The sequence below is a fragment of the Mobula birostris genome, chromosome 31, assembly GCF_030028105.1.
Source record: "Mobula birostris isolate sMobBir1 chromosome 31, sMobBir1.hap1, whole genome shotgun sequence".
In the NCBI taxonomy this organism is placed as follows: Eukaryota; Metazoa; Chordata; class Chondrichthyes; order Myliobatiformes; family Myliobatidae; genus Mobula; species Mobula birostris.
This window is the reverse complement of record NC_092400.1, coordinates 3,989,376-4,013,431: the sequence shown is the minus strand read 5'-3', so window position 1 is coordinate 4,013,431 and position 24,056 is coordinate 3,989,376. Positions and strand designations below refer to the sequence as shown.

The following is a 24,056-nucleotide window of genomic DNA, read 5'->3' as shown; positions in this document are numbered from 1 at the left end:
ACCACCGTGTCACTCTTGACATTACAGTCCCTCACTGAATCCGTATCAGCGCCCTGTGGTCTGTGTGAAGGGGACAGTCCCTGCCAAGGAGGTGGTACCGGAGGGGTGAAGGAGCCACTTAATGGCCAGACAATCCTTTGCAATGGTGCAACACCTGGTTTCCTTTGGGAGAGATTTTTGGCGGGGGTGAAGGACAGGTCGCGCTTCTCCGGGTTCTTGGACCAGCTCTGCTCCAATGCCCACTTCTGACACATGCGCCTGCACAATGATCCGTTTGTCAAAGTCTTTGCTCGGAAGCACTGAGGAAGAATGCAGGAGAGCTTCAATGGCCTGAGAAGTGTTTTCACACTCACTTGTCCGCGTCACTCGGTTCCTTGCAAGCTTTCCACTAAGATGAATCGGAAGTGCGGCCGGAGTGGGAAATTGGGGAATAAACCCGCGATAGCACCCTACCTGACCCAGGGAGGACCACGCTTCCTTCTCAGTGCCAGGTCGAGGATTGTTGGCCAATTGCTTCCACTTTGTCCACCTGTTCTTGAACCTCTCCTCGTCCCGGCTGGTAGCCAAGGTCTCCGATTTCCCATTTCGCCCACTCACATTTTTGTAGATCGGGGTATGAATATTCCCCGGGACCCTGTGCAGGTGACCCAGGTGCTCTGACCACGTCTGGCGGTAGATAAAGTGGGTCACACTGCAGTCCTCACAACCTTGGCGCATCCAATCCATCAGCCGCTGAAAGTTTGCTGGACCCAGGGGCACGCAGAACCCAGGGAGAGGTTGTGATTGGCCATCCAGGGCAATTTGGCAGTGGTCTGTCGTAGGGGTGATTGATAAGTTCGTGGCCTAAGGTAGGAGATGAGTTACTAACTTCAAACTTTATGCATTTTCACACAAAGAGTTGAACTGCACGTGCATGTAACGAGAGCTGTATAACTCATCTCCTTCTACCTTAGACCACAAACATATCAATCACCCCTGCTGTGGACCACTTTCTGGAGGTCCAAGATCCATATGCCCCACGACCGCTGGACTGTGTGTGTAAATGTAGGAGGGGACTATGTTGAAAAATAAATGTGCTAGGTTTTCTAAAATTGACTCCTTCTACCTTAGGCCACGAACTTATCAATCACCCGTGGTATAAACCGCAAAACGCAATGAATGGTTCCATACAATTTTTGTCCAGTGTGAAGTTCAGGCAGTTCGATATCTCTCTCCTACTGAGCGAGAGCCCCATTTATAAGGCACCAGAGCATGCCATCTTTAAATACCCATAAAGTTCATTTCAGATTGCTCATGAATTAGAATATGGTCCAGCCCACAATGTAGTTATAATCATATTACAAAAATAAACAGGTTTCTACCTTATACATCCCCATGACTAAAGTTCTGCTGTGTATGATGGAAAGGACAGCATAAAGCCAACCCCAGCGCACCAGCACGGTTTAAGGCCCATTATGACAATATACCGGGGCGACATTGAAGCGCACTCTCGGCGCAAGCAGAAAGACAGGGTTTGTGGGTGTGTGTAAATGCGAGCGGAAGGAGTGCGGTCTCTCTCACAGGCGGTAACTGTTCCTGAACCCGGTGGACGGTGCGAGTCCCGAGGCTCTTGGACCTTCTTCCTGACGGCAGCAGCGAGAGGAGGGCGAGTGCAGGACGGCGGGCGTCCCCGACGATGGATGCTGCTTTCCTGCCGCAGCATTTCATGGAGATGCGCTCACTGGTGGAGAGCGATTTACCCGGAATCGACTTGGCCATATCCGCTACTTTTTGTAGGATTTTTCGGGCAGGTGGGGGTCGTCAGCCTTGGACGGCAGCCCGCCTAGGATAAGGAAAACTCTGATTTCAAACCCCTGCTGCCTTGTGGCCATCGCCACCCATGGGAAAGGTTTCGGGAGTAATCCCCGAGGAAGAAATCCGGAGCCGGGGTCCCTAAGGCAGTTTGATGTTGTTTACAACTTCACTCTGGCAGCCTCTGCGATGACACTGGTGCCAAACTGTATCGGCGCTTGCCCTTCCCTTGGACTACATCAGAGACGTGGAGAGGGAGAGCCCGCTGCACGGGCAACAGCCGGTTCCTCAAATCTTCCTGCCCAGGCTTGAGCCCTGGAGAGGACACAGTCCACCAGAGGCACAAACCCACGATCCCCTGGGATCGACGGCTGCCTAGTGGTTGTAGGATTTTCAGTCAAGGGCATTTGTGTTTCCATACCAGGCTGTGACCCGGCCAGTCAACATACTCTCCACTGCACATCTATAGAAGTTTGTCAAGGTTTTAGATATCATGCCTAATCTTCACAAACTCCTAAGGAAGTAGAAGTGCTGTGTGTTTTCTTTGTAATTGCCCGGGACAGGTCATCCAGAATGAAAACACTAACGAATTTAAAGCTACAGTACTGACCCTCGCCACCTCTGATCTCCTGAAGAGGACTGGCTCATAGACCGCTAGTTTCCTTCTTCTGAAGTCAATAATCAGCTCCTTGGTTTTGCTGACATCGAGTAAGAGGTTGTTGTGGCCAGATTTTCAATCTCCTTGATATATACTGTGTCATCACCACCTTTACTTACCCTATGACCGTGGTGTCATCAGCAAACTTGAATATGGCATTGGAGCTATACTTAGCCTCACAGTCGTTAGTGTAAAGTGAGTAGAGCAGGGGCTAAGCACACAGTCTTGTGGTGCACCAGTGCTGATGGAGATAGTAGAGGAGCTGTTGCCAATCTGAACTGACTGAGTTCTGCAAGAGGGAAAATCACGGATCTAATTGCACAAGGACGTATTGTGGCCAAGGTCTTGAAGCTTATTGATTAGTTTTGAGGGGATGATGGTATTAAAGACCTGGCTGTAGTCGAAAAAGAGCATCCTGGTGTATGCACCTTTGCTGTCTCGATGCTCCAGGGTTGAGTGAAGAGCCAATAAGATGCTGTGGACCTGCTGCTCCAGTAGGCAAATTGGAATGGATCCAAGTCACTTCTCAGGCAGGAGTTGATATATTCCATCAGCAACCTCTCAAAACACTTCATCACTGTGGATGTAAGTGGTTAATGGTCACTGAAGCAGATCACCACGCTCTTCTTGGGCACTGGTATAATCGAACCCTGCTTGATGCAGGTGGATACCTCGCACTGCCCAAGTCAGTGGTTAAAGACCTCGGTGAACGCAGCACAGGTCTTCAGTACTTGGCCAGGTACCCCATCTGGGTCAAATGCTTTTTGTGGGTTCACCCTTCTGAGGGCTGCTCGCACATAGGCTTCAGGGACAGAGATCACAGGATCATCAGTGGCTGTGATGGTTCCTCCATGTTTTGATGGTTAAAGTGAGCATCGAAGGCATCGAGCTCATCTGGAAGCGAAGCCTTGCTGTGTCCTATGATGCTTGTTGCAGCTTTGTTGGAGGTGCTGTGGCATTCAAGCGCTGCCGCAGCTGCCGAGCATCCGTCACTGACTGGAGCTTGGTTCGGAACTGCCACTTCGCCCGTGAGATGGCTCTCCGGAAGTCGTCCCCGGGTTTGATGGTGGGATCCCCTTGGAGTTGCAGAGAATGATGCGTTGGATGCGGAGGCTCGTGGGCTGGTAAGTAGGGATGATGTACGTAATGGATACCTCCATGCCTTGCTGAGAGAGCGCTGCACGGTCAGGGGTGGAAACAATTACGAATCGGCGTGACCTGGGGGGTAGCAGCAACACTGTGTCCGTTACTGGGAGCTACGGTGCTGGGTGGGGAATTTAATTCCTGGCTTTATACCAAAGTGTCAGAACAGTTAGTGCAGACATTGTTGGGAACCAACAAGTTGAGTGTGGTGTGATTAACATCCTGAGCTGCGGATATTTCAATGCAAGAAGTATCCTAAGAAAGGCAGATAAGCTCAGGGCATGGATTTATAACGTTGTAGCTATTAGTGAGACTTGGTTACAGAAGGGGCAGGGCTGGTGGGTTAGTATACCAGGGTTCCGTTGTTTTAGATGTGATAGAGCAGGAAGGATAAAAAAAGGGAGAGTAGTGGTGTTACTAGTCAGGAAAAATATCGCTGCAGTTGTTAGAAATCAGAAAAAAATGTTCTCCCCGGATGCATTTTCACAAATAGCACTTATTGCTGTTACAAACAAGTGTTTGAATTTCCAGTATTTTTATTGATTAAAAATCAAGAGCAAAGCTAGCAAGTCTCCATGGATACATGATGAACTAGGCTGAAGTTAGCATGGTTCTTTAAGGGAAAAATTTCCTTGACAAATCTGTTGGAATTCTTTGAAGAAATAACAAGCAGGAGAATCGGTTGATGTTGTGTACTTGGATTTTCAGAAGGCATTTGACAAGATGCCACAGACGGGGATCCTTAACAGTTAAGAGCCCATGGTATGACAGGAAAGATATTAGCATGGATAGAGCATTGGCTGATGGCAGGAGGCAAAGAGCAGGAATAGAGGAAGCCTTTTTTGGTTGGCTGCCGGTGACTAGAGGTGTTCCACTGGAGTCTGTGTTGAGACTGCTTTTTATGCTACATGTCAATGAATTGGATGATGGAATTGATAGCTAAGCTTGTGGATGATACAAAGCTAGGTGCAGGGGCAGGTAGTTTTGAGGAAGTAGAGAGGCTACAGAAGGACTTAGACAGATTAGGTGAATGGGCAAAAAGGTGGCAGATGGAATACAGTGTCGGGAAGTGCATGATCATGCAATTGGGTAGAAGAAATAAAAGCATAAACTATTTTCAAAATGGAGAGAAAATTCAAAAATCTGAGACGCAAAGAGACTTGGGAGTCTTAGCAGGAGTCATTTGCAGGTTGAGTCATTGGTGAGACAGGTAAATGCAATGTTTGCATTCCTCCTTAGAACACCTGGAGAATAAAGACACATACGTAAAGCTCCTTTTCATTTTTCAGCTCTGCCTTTTATACCATCATTCCAAATAAACTGTTTCCTAAGCTCTGGAACCTGGATCTGCAGCTGGATCTTCAACTTCCTCACAGACAGGACCCAGGCTGTAAAAATAGGGGACAAGCTCTCCTCTACAATCACTCTGAACACCGGTGCCCCACAAGGCTGTGTACTCAGCCCCCTGCTGTACTCACTGTACACCCATGATTGTGTAACCAAGTTTTCATCAAACTCAATATATAAGTTTGCTGATGACACAACAATTGTAGGCCGTATCTCGGGTAATGATGAGTTTGAGTACAGAGAGGAAAATAAGAACCTGGTGGCATGGTGTGAAGACAATAACCTACCCCTCAACGTCAGCAAGACGAAGGAATTGGTTGTTGACTTCAGAAGGAATAGCGGACCGCATGACCCAACTTACATCGGTGGTGCGCAAGTGGAACAGGTCAAAAGCTTTAAGTTCTTCGGGGTCAATATCACAAATGACCTGACTTGGTCCAGCCAAGCAGAGTTCACTGCCAAGAAGGTCCACCAGCACCTTTACTTCCTGAGGAAACTGAAGAAATTTGGCCTGCCCCCTAAAACCCTCACTAATTTTTATAAATGCACCGTAGAAAGCATTCTTCTAGGGTGCATCACAACCTGGTATGGAAGTTGTCCTGTCCAAGACAGGAAGAAGCTGCAGAAGATCGTGAACATGGCGCAGCACATCACACAAACCAATCTTCCGTCCTTGAACTCACTTTACACCGCACGCTGTCGGAGCAGTGCTGCCAGGATAATCAAGGACACGACCTACCCAGCCAACACACTTTTCGTCCCTCTTCCCTCTGGGAGAAGGCCCAGGAGCTTGAAGACTCATACGGCCAGATTTGGGAACAGCTTCTTTCCAACTGTGATAAGACTGCTGAACGGATCCTGACCCAGATCTGGGCTGTACTCTCCAAATATCCGGACCTGCATCTCGGTTTTTTTGCACTACCTTACTTTCCATTTTCTATTTTCTATTTATGATTTATAATTTAAATTTTTAATATTTACTATCGATTTGTACTTCAGGGAGCGGGAAGCTCAGAATCAAATATCGCTGTGATGATTGTATGTTCTAGTATCAATTGTTTGGCGACAATAAAGTATAAAGTATAAAGTATTTCAAGAGGACTAGAATATAAATGCAAGGATGTGACGTTGAAGCTTTATAAAGCACTAGTGAGGTCTCACTTGGAATATTCTGAGCAGTTTGGGACCCCTTATCTAAGAAAATATGCACTGACATTGGAGAGGGTTCAAAGGGGTTTCACAAAAATGATTCTGGGATTGAATGACTTATCCTATGAAAATGGTTGATGGTTCTGGACTGTACTCACTAGAACTCAGAAGAATGATGGAGGATCTCAATGAAACGTATCGAATGTTGAAAGGCTGCGATGTGGATGTGGAGAGGATGTTTCTGATGGTGGGGGAGTCTAAGGCCAGAGTACACAGCCTCAGAATAGAGGGACGTCCATTTCGAATGGAGATGAGGAGGAATTTCTTTAGCCAGAGAGAAGTGAATCTGAGGAATTCATTGGCAAAAACGGCTGTGGAGGCCAAGTCACTGCGTATATTGAACACAGAGTTCGATAGTTTCTGGACTAGTCAGGGGTTGAGGGTTTACTGGGAGAAGGCAGGTGAATGGTGTTGAGAGGAACATGGATCAGTCATGATGAGATGGTGAAGTAGACTTGATGAGATGAATTGCCTAATCCTACTTCTATGTCTTATGGTCTTATGGTCTAAGAAAGTGTATGACAGAACAAATAAATTCTGCCATGATTTCTAGACAAGTATTAAAATAACCTCAAATAACAATAGAGCATTAAAAGCACCCAGCAGGTTTGGCAGCATCTGTGGAGAGAGAAACAAAGTGGGTGTCAGAAAGGAAATTAAAACCATCACAACTTGCTATATGGGTCTTGGGAACGTACCAATGGGGAATACCTATGCACTTAGCGAAGCAGCTTTGACGTGCTTGTTGACGTGCTTGTGCAGGCATTTCTGATCAATGTAGTGGACTGTTGCAACCATTTCAGTGGCAGATTGGATCCATCTTCTGCCCTTCTTACTTTATCCACATTGGCCATGAAGTGCCCAGTGAAAGCTCATGTCACAGTGAAAATGCACGGCCTTCCAAATTTACTTCCACAACCTTTTTTCTCTTCTGCTGATTTCAGGGAAACAAACTTCCCAAAGTGCTCCCTACCCCCTCTTGCATGTATTGTGATCCTGTGACCACACTATCTCAAGTAAATATTTATCTCGGTCCGATTGAGGCTGTTCTTAGTCCTCTGGAGCAACTTGTACTTATTTACCTATTATTCCATCCTGGCTCACAAATTTTCCATCAGATTGTGTTGGCTAACACCTTGAGCTCTCACATGCTGAGCTGGCTGGTTTTCATCTGCCTTAGCTTGGCATGATGGGTTCTTTGCATTTGGCTAAGTATCCCATGATACTTCATAGCTACGCATGATCCCAGAGAGGCGAGCACTGATATTTCTATTTAAGATCATGATTTAAGTACAGCTTTCAGTGATTCTTGTCCTGGACTGGAGACTGGTATTTTGTAGTTGATGATTCTGAATGTGTCCCTTACCAAATCATGTCTGCTATCTACATCTCTCCCTCTGTCCCAACACCTCCACTCAAGGACATTGTTGAACTGGAAGGGTGTCTATAATTATCCAATGTGCTTATCAATGCTCTTATTAAAGAAAATTCATATCTTAAACAAATGTTAAATTCCATAGCTGCCATGGTGGTATTTGAACTCTGGTTTCTAGATCGTTCAATTAGGCTTCCGAAAGAATTGAAAATACACGTGGACTAACATGTTAACTGTGCTGTGCTATCACCAGTGGGATCATCAGTTGATCTGCCACCTGTCTTCAGGAGTTTCGGCCCGCTTATGATCAAGAATCCCTCGAGGTGGTGGGCCAGCAGTGCTAAAGCACCATCTCCCACTGGTGAGCTTAAAAACTTGGCATTGGCCTCTATCAGAGATGTTGGTCGCTTCCATCCAACAGATAGTCTGCTCTTCAGGTGTCTATGCACCTACTGAAGGGTTTGCAAAAGATGTATACACTGTCCCTCTGGACATACTTGCTCCACACCCATGCTGATCCTTTCTTTGCTGCCTCAGCTACAGCCCTGCTGGTTGACTTGATCTCTCTTCTAGTGAAGCCAAGGTCACGCAGCCACTTCTGGAAAGTGAATGCAATTAACCCCTTTGCAGCCTACTTCGAATGGAAAGCATGAGACCTTCCACCCTCTGATCTTAATTCTGCATACTTGGTTAACTTGTGCTCATGGGCTTCATCGATGTTGTCTTCCCAGGGGACTGACTGTGAGTTCACCAATAACCACTTCTGCTGGTGTCAGACTATATGATTATATCTGGATGCAATGTGGTGAAAGCTATTTGCTCTGGGAAACTGCCTTTCCCATCCAGGTCAGCCTTGACACACCAATCATTGGCTGAAGAAAGTATGCTTGATCGTGAGCCTGCGCTGTACACCCTTGACTTGGAGCCTTCTTTCACAAATGATATGCGATGTTCTGTGCAGCATGGGGCATGAGATAAGTTGTGCAGTAGTACTCTCTACTCAACCGCTTCTGTTACAACTTTGAGAACGTTGTTATGTCTCCAAGTGTACATGCCGCTGGAAAGATTGACTCTGCATGCACTCAAAATATGTTGAAGTGTTCCCTTCTTGCCACAAGCAGCACACCTGTCTCTCTTATCTTCATCCCAGGTGCTGAGGTTGACAGGTGTTGGGAGCAGATCATACGCTGCTCTGCATAGAAAAGAAATGCGGAGCAGTTCCATCTGCCACAGAACATTCCAAGATAGATGTCGTTGTTCAACTTTCCCACCGGGTCCAAGCCCCTTGTTTGGCCAGGCCAGCTGTTTTAGCTAACCTCTTCTCTTCTTCTACCTCTCATATTTCTTGTATTACAAGCTCACGGTTCTCCTTACCTGTAGAAGATGACCACCACTTGTGGGTTGTCCATCCAAGTCCCTGGCGGCCTAGCTGGATAGCCCCAACCGTCTCCTTGAGCTTCAATCTAGACTCTGCCTCATCAACTGCTACACGGGCTGACCACTTCCTGCCTGATCTCACATCCGGCTGGGTGTTCTTGGTGACAGGGTCTTTTGAGTCTCGAAGCATCAAGAATGATCTTACCTTGGCTACCTTGACCTCTTCAACAACTGGGATGGTAAGCTTTGTCTGGCTACTGTGGATTGCAACATTGGTGAGGCTGCTCGGTACTCCAAGCCACTTCTTCACATATTTGCTGATCTTCTGTTCCATTGCCTCAACATGGGACATTGCCACTTCATAGACAGTTAGTGGCCACATTATCCGTGGCATCAGTCTGTACTGCAAGCACCACAACTTCAACTTGCCAGGCAAGCCACACTTGTCAACAGACATCAGACCTCTGCTGATCTGTTCTCCTGTCTCTTGAACCCTCTTGGTGTCTCTCAGCTCCTCTGTGTACCATCGTCCGAGGCTCTTAACTGGTTGGTCCTGAATGGATGGAATCTCCTCTCCACAAAGGGTGAAATGAAAGTCAACCAGCTTTCCTCTCCTAAGAACAAGGCTCCTTGACTTCTTGGTCTTGAACTTCATTCTTCCTTAATCCATTAGCTCCTCGAGTCTAGATAGTACATTTTCCACTGCCTCCGTGCTAGGACCCAAAAGGGTGAGATTGTCCATGAACGCTCGTATTGGTGGTAACTCCCCTCCGCCATCAAGTGCGACACCTGGTCCCACTGATTTGGCAGCCCTCACAATGACCTCCATGGCTAACACAAAAAGGATGGGTGAAATTGCACATCCCACTGGGATTCCAACATCCAAGCTCTGCCACCTAGTTGTAAACTGCTGAGTGGAAAACCTCATCCGGAAATCGTTGTAGTACTGCATAACAAAGTTCCTCACCTTAGCAGGAATCCATAGGAATTCCATCGCAAACTCAATCAGGACACGAGGAACAGAACCATACGCATTTGCCAGATCAAGCCAAACTACAGCCAGATTTCTTCTCAACCTTTTCGACTCCTGTTTGGTATGCCATATCATACTAGAATGTTCAAGGCATCCCGGGAAGCCTGGTACTCCTGCCTTCTACACAGATGTATTTATCAATTCATTCGCTATCACAAATGAAGATATTCTTTCTGCTAGAATGCCAAACATAATCTTCCCCTCTACATTCAGGAGTGAAATTGGTCGGAACTGATTCAATGTAGTAGAATTATTTTCCTTCGGGATGTATACTCCTTCAGCCTCACACCATGACAAAGGAACAGCACCTTGTCTCCACACCACCTTTAACAATCTCCACAAGTATTTCCTCAGTTCTTCACACTTCTTGAACACCTTATATGGCACTCCATTAGGTCCTGGCACTGAGCCTGACCTTGCCTTTCCGATGAACCGTTCAACTTCTGCCGATTTGGGTTCTGACAGATCGAACTTCACTCCTGACTTGGTAGGCTTCACAAGCCCTGAAATGTCAAGCAAAGGAGCCTCCCGCTGTTTGTTAGAGTAAGTGCTTGACAGGTGATCCTCAAGTTCTTGTTGAGAGATGTAAGCTGCCCGCTCTTACTTTGTTCAAACATTTTCTTTGTGATCTCATGTGGGTTCTCAAAGAACGATTTCTTGCCTTCACTCTCTTCTTTCTCTTTTCACATTGTGACTCTGCACGACAGAGTGACGTTAACTTTATTTGAACATGCTCTCGGAGATCAGCAAGCCCTGACTTGTCACCCTCACTTGCTACCTTCCACCTCTGTCTCAACGATCTAAGCTTTCACCTCAACCTACTAACCTCCTTCTGGCGCCTCCTTGGTTGCTGTGTAGGCTTTGCTTTCTTCAACTCAACCAAACCAAACCTGTACTTTCCAACATTGTAAATCATATCACCCATCACTTCCAACTTTCTCTTTGATGTTCCCCTGAGAGTGTTCTCCAACATCATACTGACATCCTCATCAAACATGCATCAAGCCTTCTCATCTGCCATTGCTGGCCACTTGACCTTCCTCATCTTCTCTACCTCCTCACCACCACCATCATGCAAATGATCTACCTGGGTACTGTGGTCTGAAACCTGACCTGGGTTATCTCTTGTCTGACCTGGAGTATGATGACTCTCTCCAGAGCGAACAGCTGTGGCTCGTGAATCAGTGGTTGAAAAGACCACATCATCTGTGCTTGGTGAAGTAATTTCACCTTCATCCACTGAGATGGAATAGCACTTCAACTTTGCTTGGTGGACTCGTAAACCTTTAATGCTGGAAAACGCTCTCCCACACCAACACACTGGACACTCAGAGCCTCTTATCCTCTGTAATTAACTGTATCCATCCGATTGGGTCCATCATTCTCCCTCCCTTTCGGAGGACCCCGAGGGTATGTTTCTCCGTGTAAAGTAGGAGCTTCAAGAGGTGGGTGCTCTTCTGAGCTGGTGCCCAGACTGCCAATCCCGACACCCCCAGTACCAGTCTTTCCTGGCTGTCCGCTGTCTCTCCACACTGTCACCGGACTATTCCCGGTTGCCAACCAGACTATTCCTGGTAGTCATTGGTGTCCAGAACAAAAGAATTGAAAATACTCGTGGACTAAGATGTTGACTGTCCTGTGCTATCACCAGTGGGATCATCAGTTGATCTGAATAATAATTTAATTTAATCACCACACCAGCGCATGGGCAGTCCTTTGTTATTAAGAGTATTCTGCGGGGTCATTGAGAACTGAAATGGAAAGGAATTATTTAATCCCTCCTCATTGTTGTGTGAACATAAACCCATGTTTTTATGCTTGTTGAGTCCAAAAAAAGCCCAGATTGAATTAATATGTAACACAGCAGGACACCTTTCTGTGGACTGTAAGACACTGAAAGGCAAAGTAAGGTTGAGTTAGGTAAGGGAAGGAGGGAAAAAGCAAAACAGTTTCACTTTAAAGAGGGTGCAGGGGAGATTTGCCTGGGTTAGAGTGCATATCTTATGAGGAAAGGTTGTGCGAGCTAAAACTTTCCTCCTTGCACAAAGGAGGATGAGAGGAGTCTTTATAGAAGTGTGTAAGATGATAAGAGGCATTGATAGAATGGCAACGAGTGCCTTTTTCCATGTGAGGCAGTGGCTAACATGAGTGGGTGATTTGAGGAAAGTATAGGGGGAATGTTAGGTTAAGTTTTATTTTGCACAGTGGTGGGTGAGTGGAACGCACTGCCAGGGGTTGTGGTAGAGACAGATACCTTAGGGACACTTAAGAAATTATTAGATAGGCACATGGATGAAAGAAAACTTGTGTGGAAAGGAAGCGTTAGATTGATCTTGGAGCAGGCTAAAAGATTAGCACAACATTGTGGGCCGAAGGGCCTGTACTGTGTTGTGCTGTTCTATGTTCAATGTTTTTTTTAAACAATGAAATATATGTTGGACCAACAAGTGGTTCAAAAAGCGGTCTTGCAAAATCAAATATTTGACTTCAAAACAAGTGAAAAATTTTTATATTTTCTCGTGGGAGTATGGTGTTGCTTTCTGAGATGTGTAGTACAGAATTTCAAGCACTGAAAGATAAAAGTAGTATTGTAGTTCCTTGATGAAAGCTCCTTGTTAAAGCTTACTTTGCCATTCAGAATGTAAATGCTAAGTAAGACTTTAATCCCTCACTGCATGTGAACAATTATAGTTCCCGTGTGAACGTAAACATATATTTTCATGGATGCTGAGCCCAAATAAGCCTAAATTGAATTCCTGTGTAACAAATTGTATTGGTGTTACACCTATCGTACTGCTGCCGAAGGTGTAGCACAGGGGTTCCCATGGACCCCTGCCATGGACATGGCATGGCATGGGCCCCAGGTTGCGAACCCCTGATCTAGCAGATAACTTCAGACACTCGTGTCTAAAATTAGTGTTGCTCCTTGGTAAAAGATGCTTGTTGAGATTTACTTTGCCATATCTAACCGTAAGCTCTCATGCAGTGTTCTCCTCTGTCCGAGGGCTGTGCTACATCTACTCCCTCCAATCCACCCCGAGTTGTAGCTGTTTGAGAGTGGCTGGTGTCAAGGCCAAGGTGATGTTGTCCTCTCCTGTGCTGTTCCTGGAAGAGCTGGAAGCAGTCAGGATTGGCTCCATTTCTCCAGCCCAGTCAAATAGAGACCAGTTGTATCAACTGGACTGTTTGTCTTATCTTATCGACGCTATCAGTTCCCCTGAAACATTCCAGGAACTGAACCTCACCCTTTACCATGACTGATTATAAAAAGGGATGGAGTGAGCTTTGTGACAAGTGTGATTTCCAGGACAGGGAAGAGCAAACGACAATGTTGAGGTTGTTTGTCCTGCTTCTGCTCTCAGGTAAGGAGACTCTCCTCGAGCGAGCCTTGTTTTGATGTTGGTCGCTTCATGTTCTAACCTGTTTGTGTCTGTCTGTTCCTCTCTCTCCTGATGTAGCTATTGCTGATGTAGCTATTGCTGATGTAGCCATTGCTGAGAGCTCACACCCAATAAACTTGAATATTGTGCAGTTACGTTGGATGATCAAGTGCGTTCTTCCAAAAAGCAGCCCATTACATCAATTCATTGACTATGGATGCTACTGTGGGTTAGGTGGGTCTGGGACACCAGTGGATGATCTAGACAGGTAGGTTACAGAAAAGACTCTACAGAGCCATACATCCTGTACCTAATAAAGTGACCACCGAGTCTATGTTTGTCGTCTTCTACAACTGCAGCACTCCCACTGCGAGGTTTGACATGTTGTGCGTTCATAGATGCTGCTCTGCTCACCACTGTTGTCATATGTCCCTATTTGAGTTACTGTCGCCTCCTGTCAGCTTGAACCAGTCTGACCATTCTCTGACCTCTCTCATTAACAGAACTGCCTCTCACTCCATTTTCTTTTGTGGTTTTTCACATCATTGACCGTTGTGTGTGTAAGTCCCAGGAGATCAGCAGTGTCTGAGATACTTAAACCACCCCGTCTGGCACCAACAAACGGTATATGGTCAAAATCACTTAGATCATATTTCTGATACGTGGTCTGAACAACAAGTGAACCTCTTGACCAGGTCTGCGTGCTTTTATGCCACTGAGTTGCTACCAGTTGACTGGCTGATTAGATATTGTGTTAATGTGCAGGTATACAGGCACACCTCATAAAGTGGCCACTAAGTGTGTACCTCATTGAAGGCCATGGCCAGAACACTATTCCCGTTCACCTACAGAAGGTATGGCTGATGTAGTGCTGCAGCTATTAAAACTGCTGCCACTCGGCTTCAGTGACCCAGTTCAGTCCTGGCCTCCAGCATTAATTGTATGGTGGTTGCACATTTTCTCTGTGACCTCCAGGTGGCCGCTATTGGTAGGTTCATTGTCCACCATAAACTTCCCACTGAGTGGTAGAAACCGAGAGAAGCTGATGCCGTTGTGGAGAGAATAGAATGGGATTAGTGTGAATGGGTTCTCAATGGCTGGCACAGATTTGATGGACTGAAGAGCCTTTTACCCTCCCCTCCCAACCCCACCCCTCACGTGAGAAGCTGTAGGACTGGACCTTCACTGAGCATTTTTCACATTTAATATCCCAATATGTATCCCAAGCACTGAGAATATTTTGGGAGTCTTTTTAAGCTACCGACCTACCCATATCTTGGCATTCTTGAGTTTGGGAGTCAGGTTGCACTGCTTGCTGTGCTCACATGAATACCTGCCGTCCCTGCTGGTAAAAGTTAGTTGGGACATTCGTTCGAGAAGTTTTCACTGAGTTTGCTTTTTGTTGTGGTTACCGTACCTCAACTTGGACTTGAGAGTAAAGTTTCCATTAATGTAGAATGTGGTCACATCTTCCTTTTCAGGTTGCTATCTGGTTCAGCATTATCCTCAGTAACTGTACTGCTCTGTAACCTCTTTAAATATTTTTTATACTGCTGTTTATGTTGTAAATACATGCTTGTATTTATGTATTTATGCATATTTTATTCCATATCGGTCCTTTAACCTCTAACTTTATTTTTATACAATTCTTTATTCTTTATGAATGTTGAATGCTGTTGTTTTTTGCTGCAAACCCACCACAGCAAATTCCTAGTAAGTGTAAGTGTATATTGTATGCCCAATATAGTTGATCCTTGATATCACCTAGAGGTCCATTCATAGTCATAGTCATACTTTATTGATCCAGGGGAAATTGGTTTTCGTTACAGTTGCACCATAAATAATAAATAGTAATAGAACCATAAATAGTTAAATAGTAATATGTAAATTATGCCAGTAAATTATGAAATAAGTCCAGGACCAGCCTATTGGCTCAGGGTGTCTGACCCTCCAAGGGAGGAGTTGTAAAGTTTGATGGCCACAGGCAGGAATGACTTCCTATGATGCTCTGTGTTGCATCTCGGTGGAATGAGTCTCTGGCTGAATGTACTCCTGTGCCCAACCAGTACATTATGTAGTGGATTGGAGACATTGACCAAGATGGCATGCAACTTAGACAGCATCCTCTTTTCAGACACCACCGTCAGAGAGTCCAGTTCCATCCCCACAACATCACTGGCCTTACTAATGAGTTTGTTGATTCTGTTGGTGTCTGCTACCCTCAGCCTGCTGCCCCAGCACACAACAGCAATCATGATAGCACTGGCCACCACAGACTCGTAGAACATCCTCAGCATCGTCCGGCAGATGTTAAAGGACCTCAGTCTCCTCAGGAAATAGAGACGGCTCTGTCCCTTCTTGTAGACAGCCTCAGTGTTCTTTGACCACTCCCTGGGTACTGGTTCCATAGAGTTGGTGATGAAAGTGGGGCTTAGTGTAAGTCAGGCAGATCATGGGTAGGTAAGTACCTTTTGTGTATTTTCTGATGAATAAAGTGGAGGCATCTTTCAGAAGAATGCTAGAAGTTGGGGAAGAACTTTTCCTTTTAGGCATGGCATAAGAAAGAAGTCATGCAACTAATGGTGTAACAGAGTAATCTTGGGTCACTTCAGTCCACACTGACTCGACAAGTTAAATTTGCCAGAATAAGATGGAAGGCAAATTTGTGGCATGTGTACTAGATAGTTTTCTAAATCAGTTGAGTAAAAGGCTATTTTCGATACGTTTGCTGTGCAATAAGAAAGGAGTTTCTTGCCAGAGAAACCAGAACGTGATTAATTGAGTCTGAAGGTGAGAGAGTTAAATGTCACCAAAGATACCCATAAAGTCATGAGGGGCGAGTTGATGGTGGGTGGGTGGGACACTACGTTCGAAGGTGGACAGGCAATGGATAGTATTTCATAAATCATTTGCAGTCCCTTAAAGCACAGGGGGTAACAAATCCATCGATTGCTGGCAAGGAGAAATGAGATATACTCATATTAAATCAAAGAAAGGAACTTAGAGAGTTCCCCAAAGCTGTAGTAAGCCTGTATATTGGAAGTATTTTGGAACTAGTATAGGACCAAAAGCATAATAAGGAAAAACAAGATAGCACAGGGGACGGCACAGTAGCCTACTAGTTAACATAACACTAGTACAGTGCCAGTGACCCAGGTTCAATTCCCGTCTCTGCCTGTGAGGAATTTGTACGTTCTCCCCATGACTGCCTGGGTGCCCTGGTTTCCTCCCATAATCCAAAGACGTACAGGTGGGTTTGTAGGTGAATTGGTCACATGGGTGTAATTGGGCAGAGTGGGCTTGTTGGGTTACTAAGCTGCATCTCTAAATAAATAAAAATAAACATGCAAGCAGGTTGGTGAGAAATGTATAATGGACAGTAAAAACTAATCGGTGGGTGATAAAGGAGAGGGTTTGCAAGGCCAACATGGTTCCCTTAAAGGAGGGGAGTTTTTGTGGGAACGAAGGAACAAACAAACTGAACAAATACTTGGTGTATGTCTTCAGAGGAGACTCGAAAAGCAAGCCAGAAATACCAGAGAGCCAGTGTTTAAGGGGAATATGGAAAAGGAGGATATTAATAAAAATATAATACAGTAGAAACCTGACAATTCATGTCCCAGAGCAGCAACAGAGATAAACAGAGGCTTTGGTTGCTGCGTTTTAAAATTCTATAAAATCTCGAATACTTCTTGCACTTTGTAGGACAGGAGGGAGCGAGAAGCTAGGGAAGCCATGACCAGTTAGCTCCTGGGTAACAAAAAGCTTCTTGTTTTGCAGACATCCTTTAGTTGACTTTGAATGCTGTCCCTTGCTTCTCTTTATTACTTTCTTGGTTCCATGATAAATTGGAAAATACACAAAATCACTCGATGTGGTAAACATGCTTCCAGAGTATTGTAACACATAAGACTAATAAGAAAAACTCACCTCCTTCCCTTCATTACTCCCACCTTATACTCCTCATCATCACCCCACCTTCTTATTCTGACTTCTGCCCCTTCCTTTCCAGTCTTGATGAAGGAGCTCGGCCCAAAACATCAACTGTCCATTTCCCTCCACAGATGCTGCCTGGTCAATTGAGTTGCTCCGCTATTTAGTGTGTGTTGCTCTAGATCTCCAGCATCTGCAGAACCTCTTGTGTCAGCATTTACTAAAAGTTGGGTGAGGGGGAAAAACTAGTTCTACTATTTGTGGGAAGAAATATGTGTAAGTTCGTTGGAATTCTGAATTTAATAATACGAATGTGGCTCTCTGACCAGATGGAGCAAGCACAGCAGCTACTGACAAAAGTGGTAATTGAATGCAATAAAGTTGGACTTCACCTAAACGCTAAAAAGACAGAGTACATGGCGTTTAACTGCGACGAAGGTACTCTCAAGACCGTAGAGAATGATACCATTGAGAAAGTCTTTGATTACAAGTACCTCGGGTCAAGAATGATGAGTTCGGAGAAGGACATAGAGATACAGAAGGCGCTGATGTGGAGGGCTATGAACGACATGAAGGAAATCTGGAAGTCGAACCTGACCAGAGGGCTTAAGAAGAGGATTTTCATAGCAGTCATAGAGTCCATTCTCACATACGGATTCGAGACATGGACACTCACCAAGACTATGTGAAAGTCTCTAGATGGTTGCTATACACAAATGCTCCGGATGGCTCTTGACGTGAGTTGGCAACAACACATGGCGAACATTGAGCTCTATAACAACCTACCGATGCTGTCCACTAAAATCGAGGCGAGAAGACTGCAACTAGCGGGGCACTGTCTACGCCACCCTGAGCTACCTGCCAGCCTAGTCATCATATGGGAGCCCAAGCACAGGAGGATGAACCCTGGGCACCCTCCCAAGACTATGGTCAACACGCTCCTAGAAGATAGCAGCACGGCTAATGTAGATGAACTGAACACACTCATGAGGGAGAGGGAGAAGTGGAGAGTCCGTCATCGTGCCCAACGCCGGCCCCCTAGGCCTGAGTCGACGTAGTGGTAGTAGTAATGTGGGAACTTGCTTATACTGTATATAGGGGTGCCAGTAAGTCAAATGATTGTTCAGCATTACAATCTGCCTTGGTGTCTCGAATGTGCTTTGCAGTCTTGGAACTATGAATACGCCAGTTAGGTCCGACACCATAAATCAAAAGACAGGAGAGGATTTCAGCCCATCAAGTCTGCTCTGTCATTCAGTCATGTCGGATTTGTTTTACCTCTCAACACCATTCTCCTGCCTTCTCCCATATCCTTTGACACCCTTACCAATTAAGTATCTGTCAATCTCTGATTTAAATATACCCGATGACTTCCTGCACAGCCAACTGTGGCACACCATCTTCAGGCTAAAGAAATCCCTCATCTCTGTCCTTTTATCCTTTTGCCCTCTAGTCCGAGACTCCTGCTCTATTGGAAATATCTCCTCCATGCCCACTCTGTCTAGGTCTGAAGTGAGGGAATGTTTCTTTGTTCAGGAGGATGAGGAATCTTCGAAATCCCCTACCCCTGAGGCTGTGGAGCCTCAGTCATGGAGTTCTTTGGAAGCAGTGATTGATAGATTTCGGGATAACACAGAAATCAGGGATGCAGGCAAAAGTAGCTGATGTAGAAGATCAGGTACGTTCTTGATGAGTGGTGGCACAGACTCAAAGGAGAGGAAGGTCAACTTTGACCCCTGTCTTAAGTTGTTATTTTCTGCTCTGGAGGAGACCACGATGAAGCAGCTGGTTGTCTGAGCTGTTGCATATTGGTCTATGGTGATCCAACACACTGCACAATCCACAGAAACAGATAAATAAAAAGCTGACTACATTAAAATGGGTCAACCTAAAGTGTTGGACTCGTAGGAATTCCTCTCCTCATTCCTGCCCGAGTCCCAGCAGTTCCTGGATCCAAGTGGCTACATCCGACAGTGAGTCTTCTAACCATCTCCCCTGGTCCAACACACACTGGCTGACCTCAGATCCCCCCTTGACCTTACACTGCAGGGGATGTTTGTGGAGTTGTATAGTATAACTTGACATGTTCTGCCACACATTTTCCTGACATGACCTATCATTTTGCAGGTGCTGTCAGACCCATGACAATTGCTATGGTGCAGCTGAAAAGATTAAGGACTGCACGCCTATCTTAGACAATCCTTATACTGAGATCTACAAATACACCTGTTACAAGAACACTATCACATGCAGCAGTGAGTATGGTCTAGAGGGGTCTCTTTCTGTTATTTTTATTCAGAATCAGAATCAGAATCAGATTTACTACCATTGACTTAGTGTATATGATGTGAAATTTGTTTTGGAGAAACAGTGCAGTGTGATGGTATAAAATGATTATAAATAAATAGTGTGATAAAAGGAGTATCTGGGTACTGTTCATGGGTTCATGGACCATTCAGAAATCAAATGGCAGAGCAGAAGAAGCTTCTTCCCTCTCAAGGTAAATGGAGAAGGATCTAGTGCTTTCCCGATGCATACGATGAATAAATTTTTCTCAGGCATCCAGCCAGGTGCAGGTATCAATTTTAACCAAAACTTTGATAACAAACTCTGCCATCTTCATCAGGGATGATGTCTAGTCCGGTAGTATTTATACTCCCAATATCCATCCCTCCTGATTGGTTAGTCCCCATCTAACCAGGTTTCTGCTCTCCTACTTTGTTTATAATTGAATTCCAGTTCTTACTTAGAGCGAGACCTTCGCCTTTGTTAAAATTCTTTTCCTGTAGCTTTATTTCAATGGCTTCCTTCACCAGGCATTCCCAAAAGCCATTGGCACGGCACAGTAGTTTTGTGCCATCGGAGTCAATGCTATGGCCATTGCGAATGCAGTGTTCTGCGGCCGCCAGCTGTTATTTGAGAAGAAGCTGTTCCTAAGTCATTGAAGAGAGGGTCTTCAGGCTCCCCTAGCTCCTCCTTGATGGTAGTAATGGGAGGGAGCATTCCCAGATGGTGAAGGTTCTTAGTGATGGATGCTGCCTTCCTGAGACGCTGCCTCTTGAAGAGGGCTTTGATGGTGTGTTGGGTGTGTATTGTCCATCCCTTGGGTCCCTGAGAAGATGGTGGAGAACCATCTTCTGGAACAGAGGCAGTTGCTTCTGGCGATGGTTCTGCCAAGATTGGGTTGGAGTCCAGGATTTAGACCTGGAGATGTTTGAGCGAGGGGTCATATATTCAAGCTGGGAAGGTCTATGATTTGGAGGGAACCTGCCAGTGCTTATGTTCCCATGTTCCAGTAGCCTTTATCTTTCTGGCCAGTGCTAGAGCTCTTAAAAGCAAGAGGTGCCTGGGAGTCACACATTTAAAAATTGTCTTTAAAAGAGCTTAGTAAACTTTGGTTTAGTGCATCTTTGACATTTTCCATATCTTCTTTTTCAGGTACAAATAACGCCTGCAAAATGTTTGTCTGTGAATGTGATCGCAATTTGGCCAACTGCATGTCCAAAGTAAAATTCAATCCTGATAATGTGAAAATAGACCAGTCCCGCTGTAAATAATGGCTCAGTGTAGACATGTCTATACAATATACAACTGGAATTTTCCATCCAGATTGTATTGTGCTTTTTACTTCTCTGGATTCTCAACTTCATTGATCTGCGATATTAACTATCTTAATGTAATCAATAATCTCATTTACATCCATCAATCCTTATCCTGTTTTCACACCCTAATGTTACTTGTACCAATCAGGAAGCTAAGGGCCATCAATCTTCCTCCCAAATGAAAACAAGTTCTGGTTTGTGTGCCTCTCCACATAACTTTAGCATCTCGAGGAATTTCCTCAGGAGCTTCTCCAGAGCATCAAATCCTCTCTAGACTGAAGTAACCAAAACTGCATTCATGTAGCAGCCAATGTTTTATAGAACAGTTTCCTGCTCTTATACGTTATGCCCTGGTTACTAGCTTTATGGTTGCCTTGTTTACCACTTGTAACACCTGGGCTGCCATCTTAAGGGATCCTTGGAGTTGTACACCAAGGTCCTTCCATTCCTCAGAATGCCACAAGGTCCTACCATTAAGTAGGTCCTGCTCTCATTCGACATCCTGAAGTGCATCATCTTGCGGTTGATGTGTGGAACTTAAGTAAAAATCCATTGATTTCCAAGTGATTCCAGTCTGACCTAGCCCATGTCATATGTTTAAATTTCTTTTCCCAGAACTTCATTGTGCAATGTTTTATGATAAATCTTCTCAGTAGCGATTCACAGCGACGCAAGGGTACAAAGTACTGGATGTGTATCTTCTACATCTATTAAAAACAGTCCTGGAGCATTTAAACATGCCTGGTGTCGTACTTCTTTTGCCTCACTACAAACATACACTGGAGCCCTCGAGGAGCTTTCCAATCCACAGACAAAATTTGGGCAGGATGGCCGACGGAACCTGCTTTTCCCCACCCACAGCTTCATCCCTCATGGATTGTTCCATGCATTTCAAACTATCGCCTCACTCAGGACATACCTTGGGGGAAATTCTCTTATAAGTAGTTCAACATATATTTGCAATTTTTCTTTAAAGCTAAGCCTGTTTCAGTTTTTGCATGAGGAGGAACTTGGAGCAAGCCCGCAGGAAATCGAGCCTGTTTTGGCTGCTGACAGCTGTGAGACAGGAGGTACGAAAGAAGAGGGAATTGGGGTAGTGGTGAGAGTGAGAGATGGAGGTTGAGGATAGAGAGAGTGAGGGAGTATGGGAGAGAGAGAGAGGGAGAGAGGGAGGGAGAAAGTGAGAGGGAGAGAAGAAGGGAGAGGGAGGGTAGGAGGGGAGGGGAAGGAAAGGAGGGGGAGGAGGGGAGGGGAAGGAGAGAAGAGACAAAGGGGGGGGGAGAGAGAGGATTCATACATCTGAATCAAGTTTATAGCCATCTGACTGTACATATATACAACCAAAGGAAACAATTTTCTTCCAGACTATGTGCACCCACAAAACATACATCACACACGGCACATAAAACAAAATATTACTATAAAAAAGTCAATAAAATGTAATTCAAAATGCACGTAGTCCACAGAACAGGTAAACAGTAGCAGTTTACTGGCTTCAGTGGTGGCAGGCTATTCATTAGTCACACAGCTTGAGGGAAGAGTCTTGTTAAGTTTTTGTAACTTCAAAAACAAAAGAAAAACTAATTGCATAAAAAAGATGTGAGCCTAGGAGAGCGGGTCCTAGTTTTGTTTTTACTTTCAGCGGGGCACGCACATCTGATGTGGTGACATGATGACGTACTGTATGCTATTTACGCACTTTTACATATAACCCAAAATGAATACTTAAACAAACAAAACATGTTTAATCAAACAATTTATTTACAATATTACTCAGGTAATACTGAAATATTAAGTATGCAATACTGTTCCCTACTTAGCTGTAAAGTCTATTAGAGAATGTATCTCAACTATATACACAGTATACCATATAATACAACTATTATATAAAGACATCCACAACATTATCAATTTTAAATTGTCCCATTCAGATCTAAAGATTTATTGCTGTGGAGGATTTCTCACTCTGTTGATGTTCGTCAATGGAATGAGGCTAGGAAATTCACTATGCAATTTGTAATTAATCGAAGCTCACACTTTACTGTCTTTGCACAAGCAGCGACGTAACTATGTTGATGTAGACCCCAGCCAACAACCTAGAACATGAATTCTACTGTTCACTCTGTACCAGTGCTTACTCGGACAACTTGTCCAATTTAAAAAACTGGAATAGGGGATCTCCAATGGCCAGACGATCGACCCTCTCTTCTCCCAGTCCCTGATGTGGGGGCTCTTCTTGGTGATGGTGGATCTCTTGAGAGAGTTATTGCTGACAGCACACTCGAAGTGTCCACTTTTATACTCACTCATTACCAATTCAAACATTGCATTCCAGTATCATTGGCTGTAGGTCATCTGACTGACCTTTACCACCTTTTTATTGGCTCTGCTCCAAGCCAGTATCCATTTATTGCCCTCTTCCCAGCAAGCGACAGTCAGTAATTTATGGCCAGTTAAAATGATCTCCAGCCCAGCACAATACCTGAAGCAACTTTATGTCTACTTTAAAACATGGAAAGCAAAGCAACTTCATCTCACAAAATGAAGGATGTAAAACGGCTCCACAAAATGGCAGCCTCCCTCTCCAAACACCTGGCAGGAACAAAGACAATTGGTATGACTGCTTCCACTGTCCTTGACCCACTCAAGTATGACATTTTCTTCCATATTTTAAATCCCCAGTGGCCATCAACTCTTGTGGGGTAACGTCTTTCCTCACAAAGGGGTTGTGGTCTCTCCGCTTGGCAGGTGAGACTTGTGGCTGTGAAACAACTCAGGTTCTGGGGCCTCCTCCATGATGGTTGTAGGAGGTGACCCTGGACTGCAAGAAGTGATTCTCACAGCACTGGATACCTTCTTTCTGGACCTGTTGGCATTCCAAACAGTTCACGGCAAGCTTCACTGGACGATATGGATCATGATGTCACCATTTCTTTTACCTTTTGGAAAGACACCTCACACTGCTTTGTCCTTGCCATTTCTTCCCGATCTGTAGTAACAAGTTCAAGAGGAGAAGCATGGTAGCCAGGTTTAGCAGGAATATATTATAATAATTGACAAAACCTTAAAAGGACCACAATTGTGACATGTTCTTTGGCCTTGAGTCATCCACCAGTGCTTGAATTTTCTCAGCTTACTTGTGTAAATCTTGTGCGTCAATGGTGTGACCACAGTACGTGATGCTTGGTTTAAAGAATTCACATGTGTT

General features: G+C 44.9%; 1 protein-coding gene across 1 annotated transcript; it reads left to right on the top strand.

Annotated features, from left to right (window-relative positions):
• Window positions 1-3,308: 3,308 nt before the first annotated feature.
• Window positions 3,309-20,803, top strand: LOC140190709 (phospholipase A2-like). Its single transcript, XM_072247526.1, has 4 exons — window positions 3,309-3,507; window positions 13,392-13,581; window positions 19,374-19,501; window positions 20,685-20,803. Exons 1-4 carry the CDS (start codon window positions 3,309-3,311, stop codon window positions 20,801-20,803), a joined length of 636 nt encoding a protein of 211 aa, XP_072103627.1.
• The last annotated feature ends 3,253 nt before the right edge of the window (window positions 20,804-24,056 follow it).

Excerpts from the sequence above, each read along its gene's own strand:
- LOC140190709 (XM_072247526.1), top strand. The coding sequence starts at position 3,309 with ATGGTTAAAGTGAGCATCGAAGGCATCGAGCTCATCTGGAAGCGAAGC. Across the intron at positions 3,508-13,391 it reads TCTCCGGAAGTCGTCCCCGG|CTATTGCTGATGTAGCTATT; the intron begins GTTTGATGGTGG and ends CTCCTGATGTAG. Across the intron at positions 19,502-20,684 it reads GAACACTATCACATGCAGCA|GTACAAATAACGCCTGCAAA; the intron begins GTGAGTATGGTC and ends CTTCTTTTTCAG.